The sequence below is a fragment of the Liolophura sinensis genome, chromosome 6 (assembly GCF_032854445.1).
Source record: "Liolophura sinensis isolate JHLJ2023 chromosome 6, CUHK_Ljap_v2, whole genome shotgun sequence".
In the NCBI taxonomy this organism is placed as follows: Eukaryota; Metazoa; Mollusca; class Polyplacophora; order Chitonida; family Chitonidae; genus Liolophura; species Liolophura sinensis.
In genome coordinates this window covers 54,694,305-54,715,892 of record NC_088300.1, presented here as the reverse complement: position 1 = coordinate 54,715,892, position 21,588 = coordinate 54,694,305, and the positions used below count along the sequence as shown (strand labels likewise).

Here is a 21,588-nt window from a genome sequence, read left to right as displayed (position 1 = left end):
TTTTATATCGCAATCGGAAAATACACTAAACGAATCTTCACTAGGGTTTTTATATCGACAGTGTTTGACATTCGAGTCGTTCAAATACCGGAAGAGGTTGGGAGATGGTTTCACATGTCAATAATAGACAAGAGAAGCTAGATGTAGTCTGATTGTTTTCTGAACAGCTGTCAACACAGTTTGTTTACAGGTTCGATGCTGGTGGCAGTGCACGTGCCACTGTAGGGGGCGCTGCTCCCAGATGTCAAACGTTAGCTGGTGATAAAGGGGTACGCCGACTACACAGATGCAGTCATAAATTTGTATCGTAAGTTAAAAGCTATTTTGTACACGCTTTACAATGTTAATATAGCCTGACTATACACTGCATCCATTCCAGTGTCTCACGTTGGCTATTACCTACCGATCATGTCACAATTTATCATATTTCAGGCTATCAGTTCGTTTGCAACAACAACAACGTATATGGATTTTGCTTTCCGGCGCCACCGCTGTACGCAAGTAATTGCATCTTGCATACATAGTTACATGTATACAGTTCAAGTTACGAGAATTTAAATACTGACTTTCACATTCGTCTTTTGATAATTAATAAGGTATATAATTGTGTGATGTGGAGTGTCTTTTATGTTAGAACATACAATATAAATTTGACTGATTGTCGAAAGCCATAAGGTCAGATGCAAACCCACTCAATGGCAATAGTACAGTACAATAAAACAATATGCCATACATGTTTTCCTATTTGAGATTTCAGACTTGACATCCTGAAGGGATTTATATTCTCAACATGCATGTCTACCTAATCACTGCATCACCATGAGCGTTAATTTGATGAAATGGTCAAGTCGCAGATTTGGCTGTTTTAGAACATTGTCTTGAAACACTGTCACTTCAGCCTGAAAAGGGTAATCACTGATGGGGATTGATGCCCATGTCATTTGGATTTACTCCTACACCAAATGTACCATGGTTTGGGTGATATCCTGGACATATGCTGTTGTTTTTGAGGAGGTAGTTTTTGCTTTATGGGGTTTTCATCTTGATGGAAGAAATATGTCTTCCATGTCAATATTTATTAATATGTTTAGTAGTTCAATTAAATTAAACGTTGAGGTCTATTTTCAATCATTTCTGATATTGGTGTGTCTCGCCGTTTTGGAGCGGATTAAACGGCCAACTTCATTCAACAAAGTACCTTGTAGAATGGAGTCAGGACCTACCAGATTTTTTAATTCAACGATTAAACGTTAAGGTAGATAAATATTAGAAATTGTTGAAAATAGATCTCAGCATTTAATTTAATTCAGCTACGTATTTAGTAGCTTTAGTTGCATTCGATAATCATTTTCACATCCAGTTCATGGTATACAAGCCACCACACCACAACACTGACTTACTTTTCTTTATTCCTTGATTGTTTCACATGTTCTTAGGGTTACATACATAATGTAGATGTTGTCTTACAATTTATTTAAGTGAAGCACGCAACTATCTACCTGTTTGATTGTTGTGTTAAATATCCTTTAACATCCCTAGGTCTTTTTAGTTTACCTTTTATTAACTGCATGACATTCAGTTTGCACAGGCACGAATTGGACTTGGCAACAACGTACTATAAAAGTCTTCTGCTGAAGAAAGGAAAAACAACACATATCATGATAAACATTACTGTTGTATCTATAGTGGTATGTGTATCACAAGTAAATGTGTCCATCACATTTCGCAGGTAAAGTTCATGGTAGCTGTTTCTCTGGTAATATATTGAAACACCTGTTAGCGACCTGCTCGGTTTCCTGCCACCGTAATGCTTGCTGTCGTTGTATCAATGAAATATTAATGAGTATGGAGTAAAACACTAATCAAATCAACTCAACTGGATGTCAGTATGATTACATACATGTGCATTGTATGTTGTTTTGTTTATATATTTATTTACTTGATTGATGTTTTACAGCATACGGATGAATATTTCACTTATATGACAGCGGCCAGCATTATGGTGGTAGGAAATCGGCAGAGGCTTTGGGGAAACCCACAACCATCCGTAGGTTAACGGCAGACCTTCCCACGTATGGTAGAAGAGGAAGCCAGCATGAGCTTGGCTTGAACTCACAGTGACTTCATTGGTGAGCAGCTCCTGGGTCATTGCGACATGTTGTTGTGCTAACCCTCTTGGCCATGGAGGCCCCTATGTTATTTTGAGATAAAGAGATGATATGGACTTCAGGTGGAGCTATCACAATTAAGAAGAATTGCAGATCACTTTTACATATGGAGTTTGAACCAAAAATGCCGCAAAATGTTGATCACAACTTCTTGTGAGACATTTTGAGTGATAGACATTTTTGACTGGTGAATAGGTTGACCAACTTTCAGGGTGTGTAGTTTGATGTTTTTATGTTGCCTCTACATATAAACTTATTATGTATCTCCCCACTTCGATGAGAAGTTTAGTAAGTCACTGAAGTAAAAATGAAGTTAATTAGCAAGTAATTATGTACTGTACTGTTTACTTGACTTTACTGGCAATGCAGTCAGTAATTCTTGCACATGTGTAAGCTGTAAAATGAATAATTTTTTATGTTGCACTGGCCACTGAGGTTAAGTACATGTACTTCTTCCTATATTACAGATGACAAGCTGTATACATGTACCTAATATATACATGTATGTTATAGTTATTATAGTACAAAGTAATTAACTTTTCTGACAAGGGTGTGGGAGGAAGATTGACACTGGTATAAAGGTAGTGAAAGAAGCTTTTATTTTACAAAAACTTCCACATCTACATATGTAAGATTTACATACATGTTGTATACACATATTGAGGTATGCAATCTTGACTGTACATGGTTGATATTGTTGGCAGGCTTTGTTGTGCTAAGTTAAGCTTTTATGTAGTGATACAGGCACGGTGTTTAAACTTTTGACAATACCTGATAAGCCCATAGCTTCTGAAAGGAGAGTGTTGGTATATGTAAGTCTGTGTTATGTGCAGAAAGTTGTATGTAGGTTAGCATGGCAGGTAAATTTACAGGTAAGTCAGGATGTATTGTGCAGTCATAAGAAAGAAAAACTGGAAATCTTACTTGGGGATTTTATTTTTTAATTAAATAATACATTAATATTTTTATTACGCATGTAAATCTTCATGGTGAAGCTTATAAAACTAGGCTTTATTACGAAAGAAGACTAAACTTGAGAAAATTCTGGTTGACATCACATTTGTCCTCCATTTTTTACTTTATAGTTACCCATTAGTATTTGCAGCTGAATGTTTGGCGCCATGTTCACATTACTTTGAAAGTCAAATTTTTATAAGGTTATTGGGAAATTACATCCTGTTTTGAGAAATGGATGAGGATCTGGTTTGCAAATTCAAGGTGCCACTTTTTTGCTGTTACCACTGAATTTGCATTGTCCTGTCTTATTGACACAGACCTGTCCCCACTCTATTTTGTTTCTACCCCTGAATAGGAATTTGCACTGGTTTATCTAACCCAAAAATAATTCCGAAACACTGCCTACAGGCTGGATACATCTACGTAACGGATATACATTTAACTATGCACATTATATTCCTGTAATTACAAGCAATGTAGGATCTGATCAATTGGAAAATCTGTTCATATATTAGTAACTTTGTCACTACTGTCAGAGCTTATTTCCCCTTTTTGAACTTAATCTTTACAGGTAAGTAAATACTGCGATGTGTAAATAATCGCATTTTAGCACATTCCCCTTGCGGCTATGACAAATGATTCTGATTGCTGGTTTACCCAAGTGCATTTCAGGACTGATGGTTGCTTCACTGCAAACCTAGCTGTTTTTTTTATGTAAGATTACATGTACCCATGATTGTTTTAGCTCTAAGCTGGTTGTTTGATGAAGTACATGTACTACCTATAATTGTTTCAGCACATACCTGGTTGTTTAATGTAGGATTACACATGACTGTCTCAGCACAAAGCTGCTTGTCTAATGTAGAATATTTATGACATTCAGCACAAAACTGCTTGTCTGAAGTATTACTCATGAATGTTTCAGCACATACCTGGTTGTTTTATGTAGGATTACACATGACTGTCTCAGCACAAAGCTGCTTGTCTAATGTAGAATATTTATGACATTCAGCACAAAACTGCTTGTCTGAAGTATTACTCATGAATGTTTCAGCACATACCTGGTTGTTTTATGTAGGATTACACATGACTGTCTCAGCACAAAGCTGCTTGTCTAATGTAGAATATTTATGACATTCAGCACAAAACTGCTTGTCTGAAGTATTACTCATGAATGTTTCAGCACATACCTGGTTGTTTTATGTAGGATTACACATAACTGTCTCAGCACAAAGCTGCTTGTCTAATGTAGAATATTTATGACATTCAGCACAAAACTGCTTGTCTGAAGTATTACTCATGACTGTTTCAGCACATACCTGGTTGTTTTATGTAGGATTTCACATGACTGTCTCAGCACAAAGCTGCTTGTCTAATGTAGAATATTTATGACATTTAGCACATACCTGGTTGTTTTATGTAGGATTACACATGACTGTCTCAGCACAAAGCTATTTGTCTAATGTAGAATATTTGATATTCAGCACAAACCTGCTTGTCTGAAGTATTACTCATGACTGTTTCAGCACATACCTGGTTGTTAGGTGAAGTATTACTCATTATTTTCAGCACAAACCTGCTTGTCTGATGTAGGATTACTCAATGTGATTTCAGCACAAACCTGGTTGTTTGATGAAGTATTACTCATGACTGTTTCAGCAGATTGATCACCAGCGAAGCCACATCTCTAATGCTTGACCTAACAATGGAAAGAAGAATTGCAAGGAATTTCTATAATAAGGTAAGATTAAACTTTCTGATACACTATATGGCTGCATCAATTTCCAGGCCAAAACTTTTGGGGTGTTCCACAGAAGCCTCAAATTTTTTGTTTTTAAGAATTTTACTACAAACTGTTTTTACTACAATATCAGCTCATTAAAGCATTTGGTTTGGCTGCTTGCCATTAGCCCAGCCTATAAAGCTGAAGAATTCGAGTGACTTGAGGCTTGCTGTTATGGCAGTTGTGTGAATTCAAGTCTGGCATTTCATGCTATCACTCACTAGAGAAAAGAAAAAATAGCCTTTATCATCTTTGTGTGAGAAAGACCTGTGGATTGGAATTTATGTCAACTGACAAAAAGTATCTGTGGAAACAAAATCTTTTGGTTGCTTAATTACGTGGTTAATCTTAAAGAAGAGCTTTGTTATTTCCAAAGTCAGTATGTGATGAATTTCAGATCACATGTTTGTGTAACTAATAATGCCAAACACCACACAAGAAGCATTATTAAGAACCAATATGTAATCCTAAAAAGACTGTATAAGTACCTCTGTCTCGGTCAGTTGGCCTGTTGGAAGATCAGATTTATGACATTCTTTCTTTAATGCTAGTAAATTGAAGTAAAAGGAGGTAAAGGTAAGGTTCATCATATAGATAACTGAAAACTACGCGCAAAAATGCTGTAATTTATTTTTTAAGAGTGTTGAAAGACGTTGAAAAATATTTGAAAACTATGGTGGGCTTTATGAGCCATACTCATGGTATCTTGGAACTCTGACGTCACGTCACCTTTTTTTCCTGATGTTCACTAGAAGGAAGGAATTTTGGGGAACATCATTTCAATAATCTTTTACTCATGGGTAAAAAGAATTATTCCACCATTCAGTGTCATGATTAAAGTTGGATAACCTTCCTGTGATATCAGAGTTCCTAACCTCTAATAGTAAGGTCCATAAAGCCCATCTTAGAATTCAGACATTTGAGCGCCTTTAACTCTTTTAATAAAAATCACAAAAAAGAAATGAAAGTGTATTTATGCATAGTTTTAAGTGGTCTGTTTAGTGATGCCTACTTTCATTTTCAGAGATCTTTTCCTTTAAATTTTTGTCATTCTGTCTTTCATTCAAGCGTTATGACATTGACATTTGGCAGGATCTGAACATCTGAAACCTGAACAACCTTTGACAGATTCAAATAGTTCCTATTTCTTGCTTCCTTCTCATCAGCAAGACATGTACATGAATTGTGTGGTCCGGGTGGGGTCATACCAGAGACTTTAAGGATAGTACTTGTTGCTGCCTTGCTTGGCACTTTGCACTAAGCGGTTAGAGCAAAGAAGTATGACTGGTTGGTCAGGTGTTGGTCAGGTGTTAGTATGATGTGACTTGGTGAGGTATCATGTCTGGTGTCTTCGTCATGACACTTTAGTGGTGGCAGCACTTTGGTGGCATGGACTCGCCCTGCCACAAGAAGACACGGTATTAGTACACACACACTTAGCGACGCCCTCGTCGTCATATGAGTGAAAAATTTTACAATGTTAAACCCCTGAGCATACATTGCATTGTGTGGTTGTTGTAATTGACTGAAATACATCTACATCAGTCACAATTTTGTGACACCTCATCTCTTATAGATTAGCATAAATTAGAAATATGTAGTTACCTATTTCTTTTTGCAGCTTTCATAAATGTCATACAGGAGGACAGCAATACAACATACATACATTTACACGCAATATGCTTTAGTTTACTATTCCCTCTATAAGGTCACAATAAAGATAACACTTTGTGAGCTCTGTAAATATATAACAGACTTTCTTCCTGTTAGATAAGATTAGGTGGGTTAGATAAGTTTTCATTGGGGGCGACCGAGGTTTACTGAGGTATTATATTTAGAACAGTGGTTCTATTTGTTTTATTTCTAAGGTACTTTATCTCCATTTTACATGTTTAGAAAGTTCTCTGCACTAGAAAATTATACGAAATCATGCCTCAAAATATAGTCTATTACAACCGATTTATTCTGGCAAGGTACTGCTTTTGGCAGATGCTTCGATACCCTGAATGCTTGAACCCCTGGATTTATTCGGGAGAAGCCAGCCGGAAGTAAACATTCTGATAGGGGTATTGAACATTCATCTTCAAATAACAGGAGAAAATATGCTTCAGTTAATCTGTTTGACATTCTGCCTAATCCTCATACTGACAATTTAAACAATGTTACCTGTTCTCCAGCTCTTCTTTGTTTTCTGTGATGAGCTGTGTAAGGCCAAGAGTTACTTTAACTGTGGGGACCTGTGTGCTATAAATCCCCTGTTAACTCAGGGTGAGGCCCGGCATGGGAGGGCTCCACTGAAGTTCATTCCATGCTTTATGAGCTGCGTGTGTATTCACTTGTTTATATTATTATGTTTTCTTTGATGAAAAATGTACAGAAAGTCAAAATCCTGTTCTGTACAGGTGATTCCCAACACATAATCTTCTTTGTGAAGCCAATAATTTGTAGGGGTTTTGGGGCCTTGCCTCCCAGGTGTGGTGAGATACTGATTTGCAGTGGATTGTGTCTGGACTTGCGGTCCCTTCTGACCAAAACCATGTATGCACGTAAGTCTAGCTACATGACTTACCACGGTCGCAGTAAGCAGCTTTTTGTTCAGCCCTAAATCATTCATACCACAGGATGAAAAGACATAACAACATAAAATATATATATACACATCAAACATAGGAGTGAAATTCATCAGGAAGATTTTCTGCCCAGAGAATATAACATAAATAACCTACTGTTGATGATGTTGAGGTGATTTTTTTGTATTTTGTTCCTCAGCCTGCTTAATTCCTGATAGCCACCTACTGTCTTTTGTTAAGTAGTAGTTCATTATGTATAGGGTATGTATATTTAGAACATATGTGTAGAAGAGTAAAGATCTTACCTTTTCCCATTGGGTAGTTTCCATTATATCTGATACAGTCTTACAGGTCTATGATCCTGTCTGTTTGGTTAGCTCTCAGGGGTGTGACCTCTTCAATTATTAAACACAGTATTTCACTGCTAACTTTCCCTCATTGTCTAAACATATTAATCCTTATTCAGCCATGTGATAGCCTATAAGGTCAGGTAAGCTCTGGGGTATAGCAGAGCTTATCAACACTTTATATCTGCTTTGGAGGACAGGCCTTGCGAGCGCGCATAACCTGTTTATGGCCTGTTGACTCTCATAATGTATTCCTCTGGCATTTTGTTCCTCATTTATCATTCATAGTTTATGCATAGATGAATACCTGTTAAAGCATGCAGCAATCTGCTGGTTATTTGTGTGGTTACAAAACGGCAAGTCAAGCCAGACTTGCACAGTCTCATTGATATGCACTTATTATCTGTATGTACAAGTATTGCACTAACACGAACAGCCCATGAAAGTCATGCTAGAGTTACCATGGTATACCACATCCCACACATTGTGCATTCGTTGTGCCCTATTTGGTATTGATAATTTCAATGATGGGACATTCTTATGTAAAAGGTTAATTTGCTGTGGTTGGTTTTGTATTCTTGTGCAGTATTCTTTAACTGGTATTTCCTGTCTGCTTTTGTATCTATACAGCACTGATTGGGCCCATCCTCTGGAGCCTCATGCTATCAGCGCACAACCAGTGAAACTTTAGAGAGTGGCTGTTTCACCTGTCGGTATATGTGATGACATAGGTTTTATCTTACGTCTTCATTAGTGGACAAAATATATGTACACTAGGCCAGGTGGGGAACCCTTGTCCACTTCGAAAGCCACTCTTAAAGTTGATTTGCCCTGTGTAGTAGACTCCCTTGAGGTAGCTCAGGCAGACTGTTCATACTCAAGCCAGGTGATGTGTAAGGCCTAACAGCCAGGTAAAACACAAGGGAGCAGCATGGCACTTGAACATGACAGCATGACAGAGGTTTTTGAAGAGATGGTAAGGTTTTAACTATGCCCTGACCTGTCCAATACAGAAAAACAGTGCAAGTATATCCCCGTTTCTGCAGTAAAAATGACTGTGCACAAGGTCAATTGTGGTCATTAGCTGATGATATGGCCTCCACATAATGAATCTGTATCAGTGTAAAGATTAACCTAGGTAATAAAAACATGTTGAAGGTAAAAGGCCAATAAGACCATGTATTTGTAAACATTAGGTTCTTGCTTACTACTTACAAAGAGTCAGTCACTCCATGTGGACTTCTATGGTAGATATCTTTAATGCTTATACTTAGCCTTATGACTGCATATTTTCTTCTCATATATATCATACATTAATGGATCTTGATTATGGCGTAAAACTCCAATCAAACAAATTTATTTATTTATGTATTTGATTGATGTTTTACGCCATGGTTAAGAAAATTTCACTTGTACGACGGCCAGCATTATGGTGGGAGGAAACTGGGCCCGGGGGAAGCCCACAACCATCCATAGGTTACTGACAGACTTTTCAAGGTATGGCCTGAGAGGAAGCTAACATGAACTGGACTTGAACTCACAGCAACTGCATTGGTGAGAGGCTCCCGGAGTCAAAAATATTAAATAAATACATACATGGGTCTTTTTTATCACATGAAAAGAAACCAACACCTGACTTTCAGACAATAGCTGGTAAATATGAGCCAGTACATGTAATGATAATGTACATAAATACATGGACCAGTTGTACATTTGATAATGCACAGGTCACTCTTTTAAGAAGAACCTGATAATAACCTATTTTCTCACTCTCTTCCCACCCCCTTCCCAAATGCAATATTAATTTTGCATTCTTTTTAAAGTAAACAACCATACCATGACTAGCACTGTTATCGACATACAAAGTACTTACCTACTTACCTACTTAAGTGGGTTTAAAGTACTAACTGAGTGGGTACGCTGTTTTTTTCAGTATAATAAAACACGTGGTGTGTTGTGGTGGAAATGTCAGCTCTGCACTTGTTAAACACCACTTCTCTCAAGCTAACGATTAGCGCATTAGCATACATGTAACATTTGTTTGGCTGATAAAGTCTTTAGTGTCAAAAGTTTCACTACTTGTAAAGACTGCTTATTAATATGCTTGTTCAAACGTCATGACACCACAAGGTGTGGGTCACTGTTCATTTCTGGCTTTGAAAAGGGACTTTGTGGATTCTCTGTGCGATAAGCATTCCATCCATACATTGTTATTACTGACATTCTTTGTGTAGGTGAGAAATTCTTGAGTTAGGTATTAAACAAGTAAAACAATGGACTCTGCATCTATGTACATGTATATATTTATTTTGATACCCTCTGACACTAGCTCCAGTTTAATCAAGTGGCTATATGCATTTTGTACAGTTAAAAAATTTATGTATCTTAAAAATTAAGTACTGTATTTCACTTCAAAGTTTCAGCTGAGGCATTTTTTAAATCACACATTTTACTGGATTCTGATTTATTCCTCCACCTTATAGGACCACCAAAGAGTTTTTTTGGGAGGTTTGATTTATTTCTTATTAGAAAAACCCAAGTCTTGGCATCAACAGTATCATTTTAATGTATTTATTTGCTTCTGAAAGTGTGTTTTTACATACCAAACTTTAGGTGAAATACAGTAGTAGCTCCTTACAGTTTCCCAGATACAAAATAATAATCATATACTGTGTCTATCGGTGTACTTTTACTGTTAATGTTTGTAAACCTGTCACATTATGATGAGCTAACTACAGCACTAGCACTTGAAATGAATACTAGCCCACTGCAGTGAGTGGAATTCTAGTCTGGCCAGCTCAATTAAACAAGCACTGGTATGACTGATGTGTGGATTTATTAGCAACAGTTACCATGTAGTGGCCATACAGTTACCATGTAGTGGCCATACAGTTACCATGTAGTGGCCATACAGTTACCATGTAGTGGCCATATCTACATATAAATACAATCAATCATCTAAATCTACTACATGCTAAACATTTAGATGAAAATAAATCGGACAGTTTCATCATGTTTTCATTTATTTAACTATTCAAGGACTAGGTAATTTATTTATTTATTTATTTATTTCCTGGGGGAAATCTACCATCATTTGTAGCCTGCCTTCCCATGTTGGACCAAAGAGATAGCCAGCATGAGCTGAACTTGAACTCTCAGTTGATAAGAGTCTTTGGAGTCCCTCAGCTACAGAGGCCCCGAAGGAGCAGCTAATATCAAGGATAGTCAGTCGATCTTAAATGAAGCTGATGTTCTGTAGTTAATTTCTACCCTCTGCTACAATGTATATAATACACACCTACCTCTATCTGAACCTCCATACATTTGACACTGAGTTGTCTTCATTTCAGGCCAAGCAGTTGATCCCAGAAGATGGTGAGAGAGAGCAGATGTTTAATATCCTCAGAGCTTACCAACAGTGAGTAGTCTAGACAGTGGCCTATGAGTGATAGCTGTATGTAGTCATGGGGGACTTGACAAGCTCTAGGTAGCAAAGATCCTGTCTGAGCACACCTGCACTATTAGATTGTCTTCTAGAGAGGAATTGAGTTATGACTTCTTCTTTGTATACATGGATAGATGAGTAGGCCTATCTAACTTTTGTTATGAAACATGATACAAGTGAACATCCATACACGTTTAGATTACCTGACAGAGCCCCCAATAATAATCTGTCTTCATTCTGAATCTTTTTTTTTTTTTTTAAACTTTCCAATTTCTTCCTGTGTTTTATTTATTATCTTTAATCAAAATGGATGAGAAAATTTGCATATAGCTATCAAAAGTAAAGTTTCTTCAAGTCCAATAATGTAGAAAGTTCCTTCGTTCTCAAGGGCTGGTTAATATGTCTATTCCAGAATATTGGAAAATGGTTCTTTATTATTTTTTACCGCTAATCACGTTTTGCAGACTGTACATAGGAGTGTTTTAATTGTTGTAAAGCAGCAAGACCTAACTCTCAGGTTCTTACCTTCCCTATTTTCATCAGTGACATGCCTAGAATTTCAGAATTGTTCCAGGGTATATGACTGTTTGTAGAAGTGGTATTGAATCACATATTTCACATTACATATGTCTTTTTACTCCTCAGCAACTTTATCGCCGTTGTGTAAGTGAAATATTCTTGAGTATGGCACAAAACACCAATGAAATAAATAAAATAAATCCTCAGCCCTGCGTAGTATTGGCCTTCTGTTCCTCTCTCCCTGCTTGCTTTTGACTGGCATCGAAAGTATTCACTGCAAGTTGATGAACTTTTGCAGAAATGATCATCGGTATGCTCTCAGTCGTGTTTTAGTCTTTTCAGGCCTGTTTCCACATTAGTTGGAATACTAATCAGCTTAATTTGCATAACTTTCAACTTATTTATCGCTGCAATATCTCTGAACCAATTTAAAGGAGCTGTTTAAATGATTGAGACTCTTACATGTGTCGTTTTGCCTTTTCAGATGTGATCTTAATTAATTTGAAGTCGGAATTTAAAACCTCTTCACAGTGCTTAGTTTGGTAGCGGAAGTTGAAATTTGGATGCATTTGTCTTAAGATAATATTGATGAGGTGGTCAAAGTTTTAATATCTGAAGTCAAAAAATGAGCTTAAAGATCGCATCTCAGATTTTAACTTTAATCAGAAATAGCTTTGAGTCATCGGCCCCATATGTCTGGACTTATTGAATGGAAATTCATGATGTTTTGCTGAGATTATCATCTAAAGCTGCATGAAATATCTAGTTTTGAGTAGGGCTGGAATTCTACTGCAGGTTTTAAGCCAGGTCTGATGTTTCCTGATGGCTAGCTGGCTCTCCTGGATCCTCCACTCATCAACCAGACCTCAGCACAATCACTTTGAGTGTAGTATAATCTGAATTCAAATATCAGTAAGCTCGCACATTGCAAATCGGATCAGTAATTCTGTTTTCTCTTGTCCCAGCCTTCATGTAAAGCTCCTCAAACATACATATACATTTATTTAATGTAAAAATGTTTGGTAAGTGTACATGTATATGTTAACCTGAGGAAGAATAATATGGTCACCTTTTTAATGATAGCTATTACTGCTTCTCTGTGATGTACTTGTATGAGTGGTCTGTTTATTTGTGTATGACAGGAGCCTGGACTTGGGCCGCTTGTTGGACCAGCTGAAGGAGATCATTAATGAACCGGTCAGATTGGAACTGTTTGATGCCATCAGGTAAATCCTGGTTACCTGGTTACTGTTTTAAAGTTATAACATAGTATGTAAAAACAGACCTTGGGAAAGTAAATATAATTGTCAGATGCTGATTGGTTTTTACGTTCAGAGAGAGAGACATCATGTTGTCTGGGAGTGGTTACACAAAAGGAAGTAATAACAACTATTTTCCTATTTGTGGGAGCAAAGCTTTGAACTTTGTTACCTTTGGAGAGAATGTCCTTTTGTCCAGTTTCAGACCCCAGGCAAGTTTTGACCTCATTCAATGGATGTACATATACATCTTAAACAGGCAGGCTTCCTCTCCGGCCTTACATGGGAAGGTTTGTCAGCAACCTGTGGATGGTCATTGATGATTTTTTTCGCAATTTTTTTCTTATTAAGGAGAACTTAAACTTAACACTGATCCACCAGCTTGTGGCCATTGGAATTTTAATCAAACCATCATTATGGAAAAACCACAAGTGCAACTATCCCCTGATTATTTAATGTGAAGAAATACCAAAACGTTCAAGTGACTGTTGAACAAAAAAAAATGGTAGTTGCTGCCAAGGCCAAATTTGTTTCCAGTTTCTGAGAGGTATGGTGAAGAAATCAACAGTACAAAAACCAATGAAAATGCATTTTCTAGAGCAAGGCTACATGTTCTTGTGATTTAGATGCCAGCATGTGTTTAGCAATATGTGTTTAGCAATATGTGTTTAGCAGTATGTGTGTAAGGCATAGTTTTGTTATTGAAAAGCCAGAAAGTAGATGTCCATCTCTGACATCACTTAGACAGGAACTAGTGAATTTGAGAACTGATTGATGAATACAACCAACGCGATCAGTTAAAGATTGAATTGCCATGAATATTTAAACCCAGTGAACCCCTCACCATGACCTCAGTGTTATGCGTTTATGGGGGACCTCATGTGATCATTTCTGAGTAGCTGTAAGATGATAGCATTAAAGTTGTATGTGGGTGTTGTAATTAGCCAGGGCCTTCAGTTACCTGCCCCATTCAGACAGCAGTAACTGTATTATTCATGAGTGCAGACTGGTTGTCTTATGTAGCCAGGAGTGTTGGCAGAGACATGGACAGGTAAGCAGCTGCTGAGACATGCAGCTTACTCTACAGCCACATCGGCACCTTGTACCACACATACAATGGCATGGCGAAAGCAGACTAATTGTTAGAATTTCTACCCATCAAACACTGCACTGTTCACAGAATATATTGATTCCTAATCTTGATTCCGAAAATGATTTATCGTGTAACTTCTGGTTTATAGTCCTTTGAGTAGATAGTTTTGTCCTCGCACGTTAGAGATTGTGTGTCTCTCTGTGAATCTCTTTGAATAAATTAAGGTATAAAGCGCTTGAACTCAGATCTGATCCACTGTAGGATCTAGACAATATACAGTCATTAGAAGGTCATGTTTTGCTACATCTTTGCTGATACAATAACAGTGTAAAGGGTACTTCAGTATTGATTAGCCTGTGTGTCATATATATTGTGACAAACAGCAATGAAACTGATTATAATTGCTTGAATTGGGCATTCTAGTTTTGCGTTTTTATTTTGGATGGACAGTCTATGTATAGAAGCCCTTTCTGTCAGCAGTTTATTCAGACAGCAGTAGCGATATATTTATTTATTTGATTGGTGTTTTACTCCATTTTCTACTCAGGAATATTTCACTTATATATACCACCAGTACATAAGAGGAATCTTGTACATTATTCTGTAAGGTGCATCAAAAGCATCCATGTGGTTTATGTCATTGTTGATATAATTCTCTATGGATTTCTTATGCACCATACAGTTTAAACATTTCAGTTTTATCATTAATATCGGTGGGTTTATTGTCAAAAATAATATCAGGGGCAAGTACTTTATTTTGAAGGTAAAATTGGCATTTATACCAGTTAAATGGGTTTTTTCAAAAAGGCGACTTGGAACACCTCAACAGTTTCACATGTTTCACAAGTCGAGGCATCCAAACGCACATTCATATGCCAGCCGTTAAACCAAAATTTGTGATCAATGATTGCAAGACCAATTTCCTATTTATTGAAGGCTGAATTCCTGAACAAATTATTGTGACATCTTGACTGTTGTTTATGGTTACTCAGACATTTTGGTGCCATCAGACTGTGTCAGTAGTATGTGGAGGCTCAGTATGCTCATAACAGTACAAAGCCTGTTAATCCTTCACCTTTGACATTTAGAACTGTTTCTGGTCTTTGTTTTCAGACCGCTGATCCCACTGAAGCACCAGTTGGACTATGACAGACTGGCTCCAAATGTGCCTGAATCTAGGCTGAGAATCATAAGGCTGCAGAGGTGGAACAATGAAAGTCTGGGCTTCGCTGTCAGGGGAGGTAAGTACAAATGTATTCATGTACATGGTACAGGCTACATGTCAATTATGCATAAACATAGTCTCAGTTTAATAGTATAACAGGAGAAAAGCCTTTATTGGAGCATATTTTATTTTACAAAGAAGGAATATTACAATTCACAATTTATTTTAGTTAAGAAAAATGTATTTGGTTGGAGGTTGGGGATGACGTTCGGGTCTTTTTAAAGGAAAGTTGATGCATTTATCTACTCTTATCAGAAAAGCATGTGGCTTTTCTGACATATCTTAGAAGCATTTGCTTTACAGGTCTCACATATTTTAATCATTAAAATTTTAACAAACAGATCTAAACGTTTCTTACATGACTTCATTTTATTTGTTTTTGTTTTTTTTTTTTCATATCATGTTGGTCCAACAGAAAATATTGCTTCATGGTTAAATTCAGTACATAAAAACTTAAATACACTTACTATATCTTGTGAGAACTTATGTGTTTTTCTCTGAATGGTATTATACATTAAATAGGTCTGCTTAGGTAGCCTAATGATTAGGTTGTCAAACCCAGGTCCGGTCACACCAAAGACTTTAAAAATGGTAATTGTTGCTGCCTTAGCAGTGAAAGGTTTGAACAGGGAAACAGAACTGGTCAGCCCGCTGCCAGTATATAGTGACAGAGTGAGGTGTCATGTATGGTGTCATCAGCATGATACCTCAGTGCGGCAGAAATTTGGCGGCATGGACTCACCCTGCTACAAGAAGACGCAATATATGTACGCACACCTAATAACTTCTCCTCATATGACTGAAAAATTGTTTACAACGTAAAACCCATACATACATGCCTGTAAATACAGATAAAAAATGTTGATATGTGATGGTAATATATACGAACTTGTCTCCCTTAGGCTTTGAACATGGTGTAGGAATATACGTGTCGGAGGTAGATCCAGATTCCCAGGCTTATCATTATGGTTTGAGGGTAAGTCAGGGTACAGTAGGGGAACAGAGTGGAAATAAGAAATAGTGAAGCGAATAGTTTCTCTGACGTGTGTTTTAGTCAAAATCTACTTTTAAGGATACTTCATCACATGTAACAGACTTTTGGATTTAGCCACGACCGGAGAGGATAAATGTGTTCATAATAGGTAGTTTATTACATTTTCAATGTAAGATGATTGAAGACGATCAATTTTGAAAATAATTTTTTTGTGGTTTGATAAATAGGTTCAGTGTCTTATAGCTTTTGTTCACCTACGCACATATACATTCTTTACGCACAGGTTTTTCTGTGGTTTTGTGTACAGCCTGTTTTTAATTATACTACATAGAAATTGATGCTATAACGGTTTATATCTGTTCGTTCTAATAGGTTGGGGACGAGGTTGTCAGAGTGAATGGGTTCACAATTGACCAAGCTATCCATGAAGAAGTGCTGAACCTTATCAAGGCAAAACCAGAAATTGTCCTTAAAGTCAGAAGTAAGAATGTTATCAGCTGCAATTGATACAGTTCATTAAAAAAATTAATGGTCTTTTTTTTTTTCGTGTAAAATATTGATCTTGATAAATTCTTTTGATTATACTTTGAGGTGGCTTGTTATATTTTTTTTATGAAGCTATGGTGAGTTAACCATAGAAATATACTTTATCTCATCAAGTAACTTATTTTAGTGCAAATGTGATATGTTTGAAATTGTAATATTTTGACTTTTGTGGCTGTGTTTCCTTTACATCTATTTAAACTTACAACAAATGGAAAGATTTTCCACATCATTTGGCTTGTCCTTTGTGTCTGCATATTTAGTATATTACTACGTGGGGTGGCAGCTAACTTTAGGCGTATGTGTTTGTGTAGGTGGCATCCTCAGGGGCTGACATATTCTTGAGCGGGGTTGCGTACACTAGTTAAAAAATAAATATTTTAGTGTGACGTTTCCTTGGTAATCTGAGCAGTCAGTGCAACAACACAGTGTTTAATTTCCATAGAACAACCATTAATAATTGACTAAGCTATAGTAGACGTATTTTCTCCGGGCAAATGCTGTACCCATCCCCCAAGCCTTTGCCATGTTGTCTATTAAGTTCAGATTTGACAAGTCCAGTAGTCTTCAGACTATGCCCTTATTTGTTTCCTTTCTTTTGTAGCTGTTGGTATGCTTCCTGTCAGAGAGTAAGTCCTTCCTGTGTCTATCATTAAGTAAACACCCCTTTTAACCTAGTCCTAAAGTTTGAAGAGCTCTTTGGATGTTACGTCTACGTCATTCTTGTTTTCAGACTTGCATACCTATGCTATGATAATAGACATGTAATTCTTCAGCCTTGTTAAATAACGAAATCATATCCTTTAGATATAAATCTTCAGAAAAAGTCAATTAGCTCAACCATATGATGGATTTACATATACAACACCATGTAGAATGTCGAAAATATATCAAATATATAAATAAGGTGTACAAAGGTTTAAGTGAGTTTTTAGTTTATCTGTAATAAGTGTGTGTACTCTCACTGCAGATATGTTACTGATACTGTCTCATGGAAGTATGTGGAGAAACCAGACAAGTCCAACCACTCAATGTCCTGGGTAAGACATCAGATATTTGCAGCAACACCAATCTTGTCCAACCATGAAGTCAAATAATTAAAAACAACCTACAATCTGTACTTTCATTGATCCTATATTATAACTTGAAAAAAAACTGCACTAAATTACTATAAAACAGAACACATTCAGTGGCTAACATTACCCAGTAGGGTATACATGCTCTTTCATCTACGTGTAACTTACATATAGGGATCAGCTGGCCAGGCCATGGTGTAGTGGTCATCGCTGCTTATGGGTGCATTCGTGGCTGTAAACTGGGAGTTTGTCTTTTTTTCAGTGTGGTGTGCTTCACACATGGGAAAGTTTGTCAGTAACTTCTCATATGTTGGTGCTTTATCCCCAGGCATTCCATTTTCTTCCACCCATAAAACTGATCTCCAAGTGAAAAATTCCTGACTTTTAACAAGAATCAAAGAAATAAATAAATATATTTTAAGTATGTGTATCAGTTTGATTTGCTTAACATCTTCTGTGTATCAGTTTGATTGCTTAACGTCTTCTGTGTGATAAAGGTACAGTTACAGTATTTAACCTACTCTTACATTGTTTTCGGGGAACAGCAGGTGACAGAGAAGGCAGGACATAGGAGGAGTCCTGTTCGTTACTCCAAACTTTATGTCAACTTGAGAGGAGTGAATGGCCTTGGCTGCAGGTAACTTCATCTGATTTAATCACAGCATGCTCAACAAAGGCAGCTTTGTAACTATCAAAAATTTCTCTAGATACAGCACTGATGATCTGATTATACAATCACTGTCTCTGTCATGTCATTGTAATGTCTTCTAGGCTTTATATCGATTCATAAAGTTTTGGCCTGTGTTTTGTTTTGATGTATGTCACTGTGGTACATGTACCATTGATGTTGACAGTATTAGTAGTGGTCCTGTGGACTTCCCAGGGGTATTCATCAAGTCTGTAAAACCTGGGAGCCTAGCAGAAGAGGCGGGCCTAGGAGTGGGAGACCAACTCATAGATGTCAACGGAACAAGCTTTTTAAATATCACACATTCAGAGGTAATCATCCATACTGGTACATTATGGATAATTTTGAAGCATTTCTACCTTGTATTTGCATTTTTTAAGATATTTAAGTATATTGTTTAATCAATCAAAGAAAACTCCTGCAGTATGTCAAGCAAGGTAGAGATGTGTCTCCTTGTGTTGCCATTCTCTTAGGATGAAAGCCAAAACATTTTTTTGTATTCTTAGATTAATACAAAATGTATAAACTAGCAGTTGTTGTCTTGTTTATCTTGTTTGGAGAAGTAAAGTGCAAATATTGTTGATTAGTTAAAAGAAAAGACAACAAACAATAAAACCAAATTTTTTTAGGAAGAAGGGTAGAAAGAGAACTGAACAGCCACAGACATTTTTTTTCGGATGTTCTTGGTAACTGTTTGAATTAACTATTAACCAACAATTCTTATGAGATCATGTGATGCACCATATTTTGGTGTAACAAGAAACACAATATCACGTTACTCACACCCTAAGTACACGTACATATCCAGTGAAGTAAGCTGAAACAGCTGCATCATTGGGTTATAGAAATAATTCACAAAGTGATTTTTTAAAACTGATAACATCGTAACACTTTTGATTCTCAATGTGCTGGATTTAGTTGATTTTGAACTGTGATATCTCAGTTGTGCAACATCAGGAAAGTAAAAGGGGGGTGCTCATGTGCAACCTCATGTGGGATACTTTGTCGATGCCTATGTACAGTTGGTCTAGTGTTTTCTTTCAATGTTTGCTCAGTTAAACCTTGTTTGTTTGAGTAGATATTTACAAGTATTGGTTCCATTGTGTATAGTATGAGCTGTATCATTAAGCAATCTTCTCTTTTCCCCAGGCTGTGGTTGCCCTGAAATCATCCAGTGAACTGTATATAACCTTGCACAAAGGGGCGGTAAGTGCACGTATCTTGTGCCACAAGATAACTGTAAAGTCTTCATTAGAAGACGACTGTACATGCATAATTTCCCTGGCATTTACATTAATGTTTACATTAAATTTACCCCCCTTGAGGTACTTAGAAGCCTACAGATTTGATTTTGTCCACGAAACTCAAGGCGTTATTTCCATTAAATTTTATATACATCTTTCCAATGATGTAAACTTTTCATAATCTTCATCACAACAAGTTTAATATTTACAAAGTTGCCTCCTCCAGTTACCACACTTAGCTTTGATAATGGTGTTTTTGCAAGTATATTCACGCAGGTACCTGTGATGTGGTACATGTACCTAAGGCGATAACTGTCATTTATGTAAGGAACAAATTTTTCCTATTCATTTATTTACTGCCTGTATTGCTTCAGCTATACACAATGCCATGAGAATTAAAATGCAGTACAGTCATTTTACCTGCTAACTGTTGTAGGGAAGAGAACTTTTAAAAATGGATGAACATCCCCATTCTGCTCAGCAAGCAGCTGAGGAGGAGAAACTTCGACAGTTTATGAATCAGGAAAAGGAAGAGAAAGAGAGGTATGAGGACGCGTGCTCTGGGGAAACCCAGGTTGTCATGGAAATGACACTCTGACCTCCTCCCTTTTACCAACTCCCCTCTTCAACTGCCACCCCCTAAAGTACTGGATTAGAAAACAGCTCAGATATCCGAAAGGCTGGTCAAAATGTGACACAAGTTGCATGATGGAATTTTCTGTTTTGTTGTTGCTTGTGTAATACAGAATGTTTTGGACATGTGAGCTGTTTGCCGTTTCAGAGAACTGTCCTTTTCTTTGCACTGCACTTTGACCAAATACTAATAGATACTTCATAGTGAAGTGTTATCATTAATTGGAATTTTTTTTTCTTTGTTTTCTTGTGTTCATATCTGACAGGTTATAGATTTATTCTCAGAAATACATTTATCTATGTTTCTAATATATTTGACATTAGCAGAGGAAGAATTTATGTTAAGAATTTTATGAACACTTAAATAGGGTACTCAGTTATATATACATTCAGAGTTAATGATGCTTGACAACAGACGTAAACAGGCAATTCATTCATAATTTCATGTCACTCACGTAACCTCTTGTACTGGTATGTCTTTAAAGCTTCTGTCGTGATGTTGCTTTTGTCAAAAATGGTGCAAAAAAATTTGTTTATATAAGATATATGTATGCAAATTTTACTTTACATTGAGAAATATGTTATGTGTTCTTCAAAGACAGCAAATATCAAAGACTTACTAAATCCACCCAAATTGTCATCATGTGTATCCTATGTATTTTTTGTTGAAAGATGATTATGTTTACATAGTAGTTGGTACATTTAAATATTAGATATCATGAGTATTTTTATTTTAAGTACTGTATGTATGTATGTATGTATGTATGTATGTATGTGGGGTGTGTTAGTGTACTCTCTTGTACTGAGTGTTGGTAACAAATCAGTATGAAACATACCAGTTTTCTATAATTGTGTACAGTAATCTATAATTGTGACAAAGTGTTTTGCCTAGTCTGAAGAGAGGTTTAATTATTTGAAGTCATACTTTATTCTCCTCCTCAAGTTAGGCGTACACCCTGTAATTCCTGTGTACTAGTTTTGTGTGCGTACCAGTATGCAGATAACTTAATTGATATACAATGTACCTTTAAGGTACTGTAAGTG

The 21,588-nt window shown here is 36.7% G+C and overlaps 1 protein-coding gene across 1 annotated transcript in view; it reads left to right on the top strand.

Moving 5' to 3' along the window:
* Positions 1 to 4,199: 4,199 nt before the first annotated feature.
* The window catches only part of LOC135467360 (harmonin-like), a 36,596-nt gene continuing 19,207 nt past the window's right edge, over positions 4,200 to 21,588 (top strand). The window contains exons 1-12 of the mRNA XM_064745131.1: positions 4,200 to 4,866; positions 11,176 to 11,243; positions 12,932 to 13,015; positions 15,255 to 15,382; positions 16,269 to 16,342; positions 16,733 to 16,841; positions 17,508 to 17,532; positions 17,874 to 17,943; positions 18,525 to 18,616; positions 18,834 to 18,978; positions 19,817 to 19,873; positions 20,348 to 20,454. Of these exons, the coding sequence (XP_064601201.1) occupies positions 4,816 to 4,866; positions 11,176 to 11,243; positions 12,932 to 13,015; positions 15,255 to 15,382; positions 16,269 to 16,342; positions 16,733 to 16,841; positions 17,508 to 17,532; positions 17,874 to 17,943; positions 18,525 to 18,616; positions 18,834 to 18,978; positions 19,817 to 19,873; positions 20,348 to 20,454 (1,010 nt within the window). The 5' untranslated portion in view covers positions 4,200 to 4,815. The remainder of the gene's footprint in view (positions 4,867 to 11,175; positions 11,244 to 12,931; positions 13,016 to 15,254; positions 15,383 to 16,268; positions 16,343 to 16,732; positions 16,842 to 17,507; positions 17,533 to 17,873; positions 17,944 to 18,524; positions 18,617 to 18,833; positions 18,979 to 19,816; positions 19,874 to 20,347; positions 20,455 to 21,588) is intronic.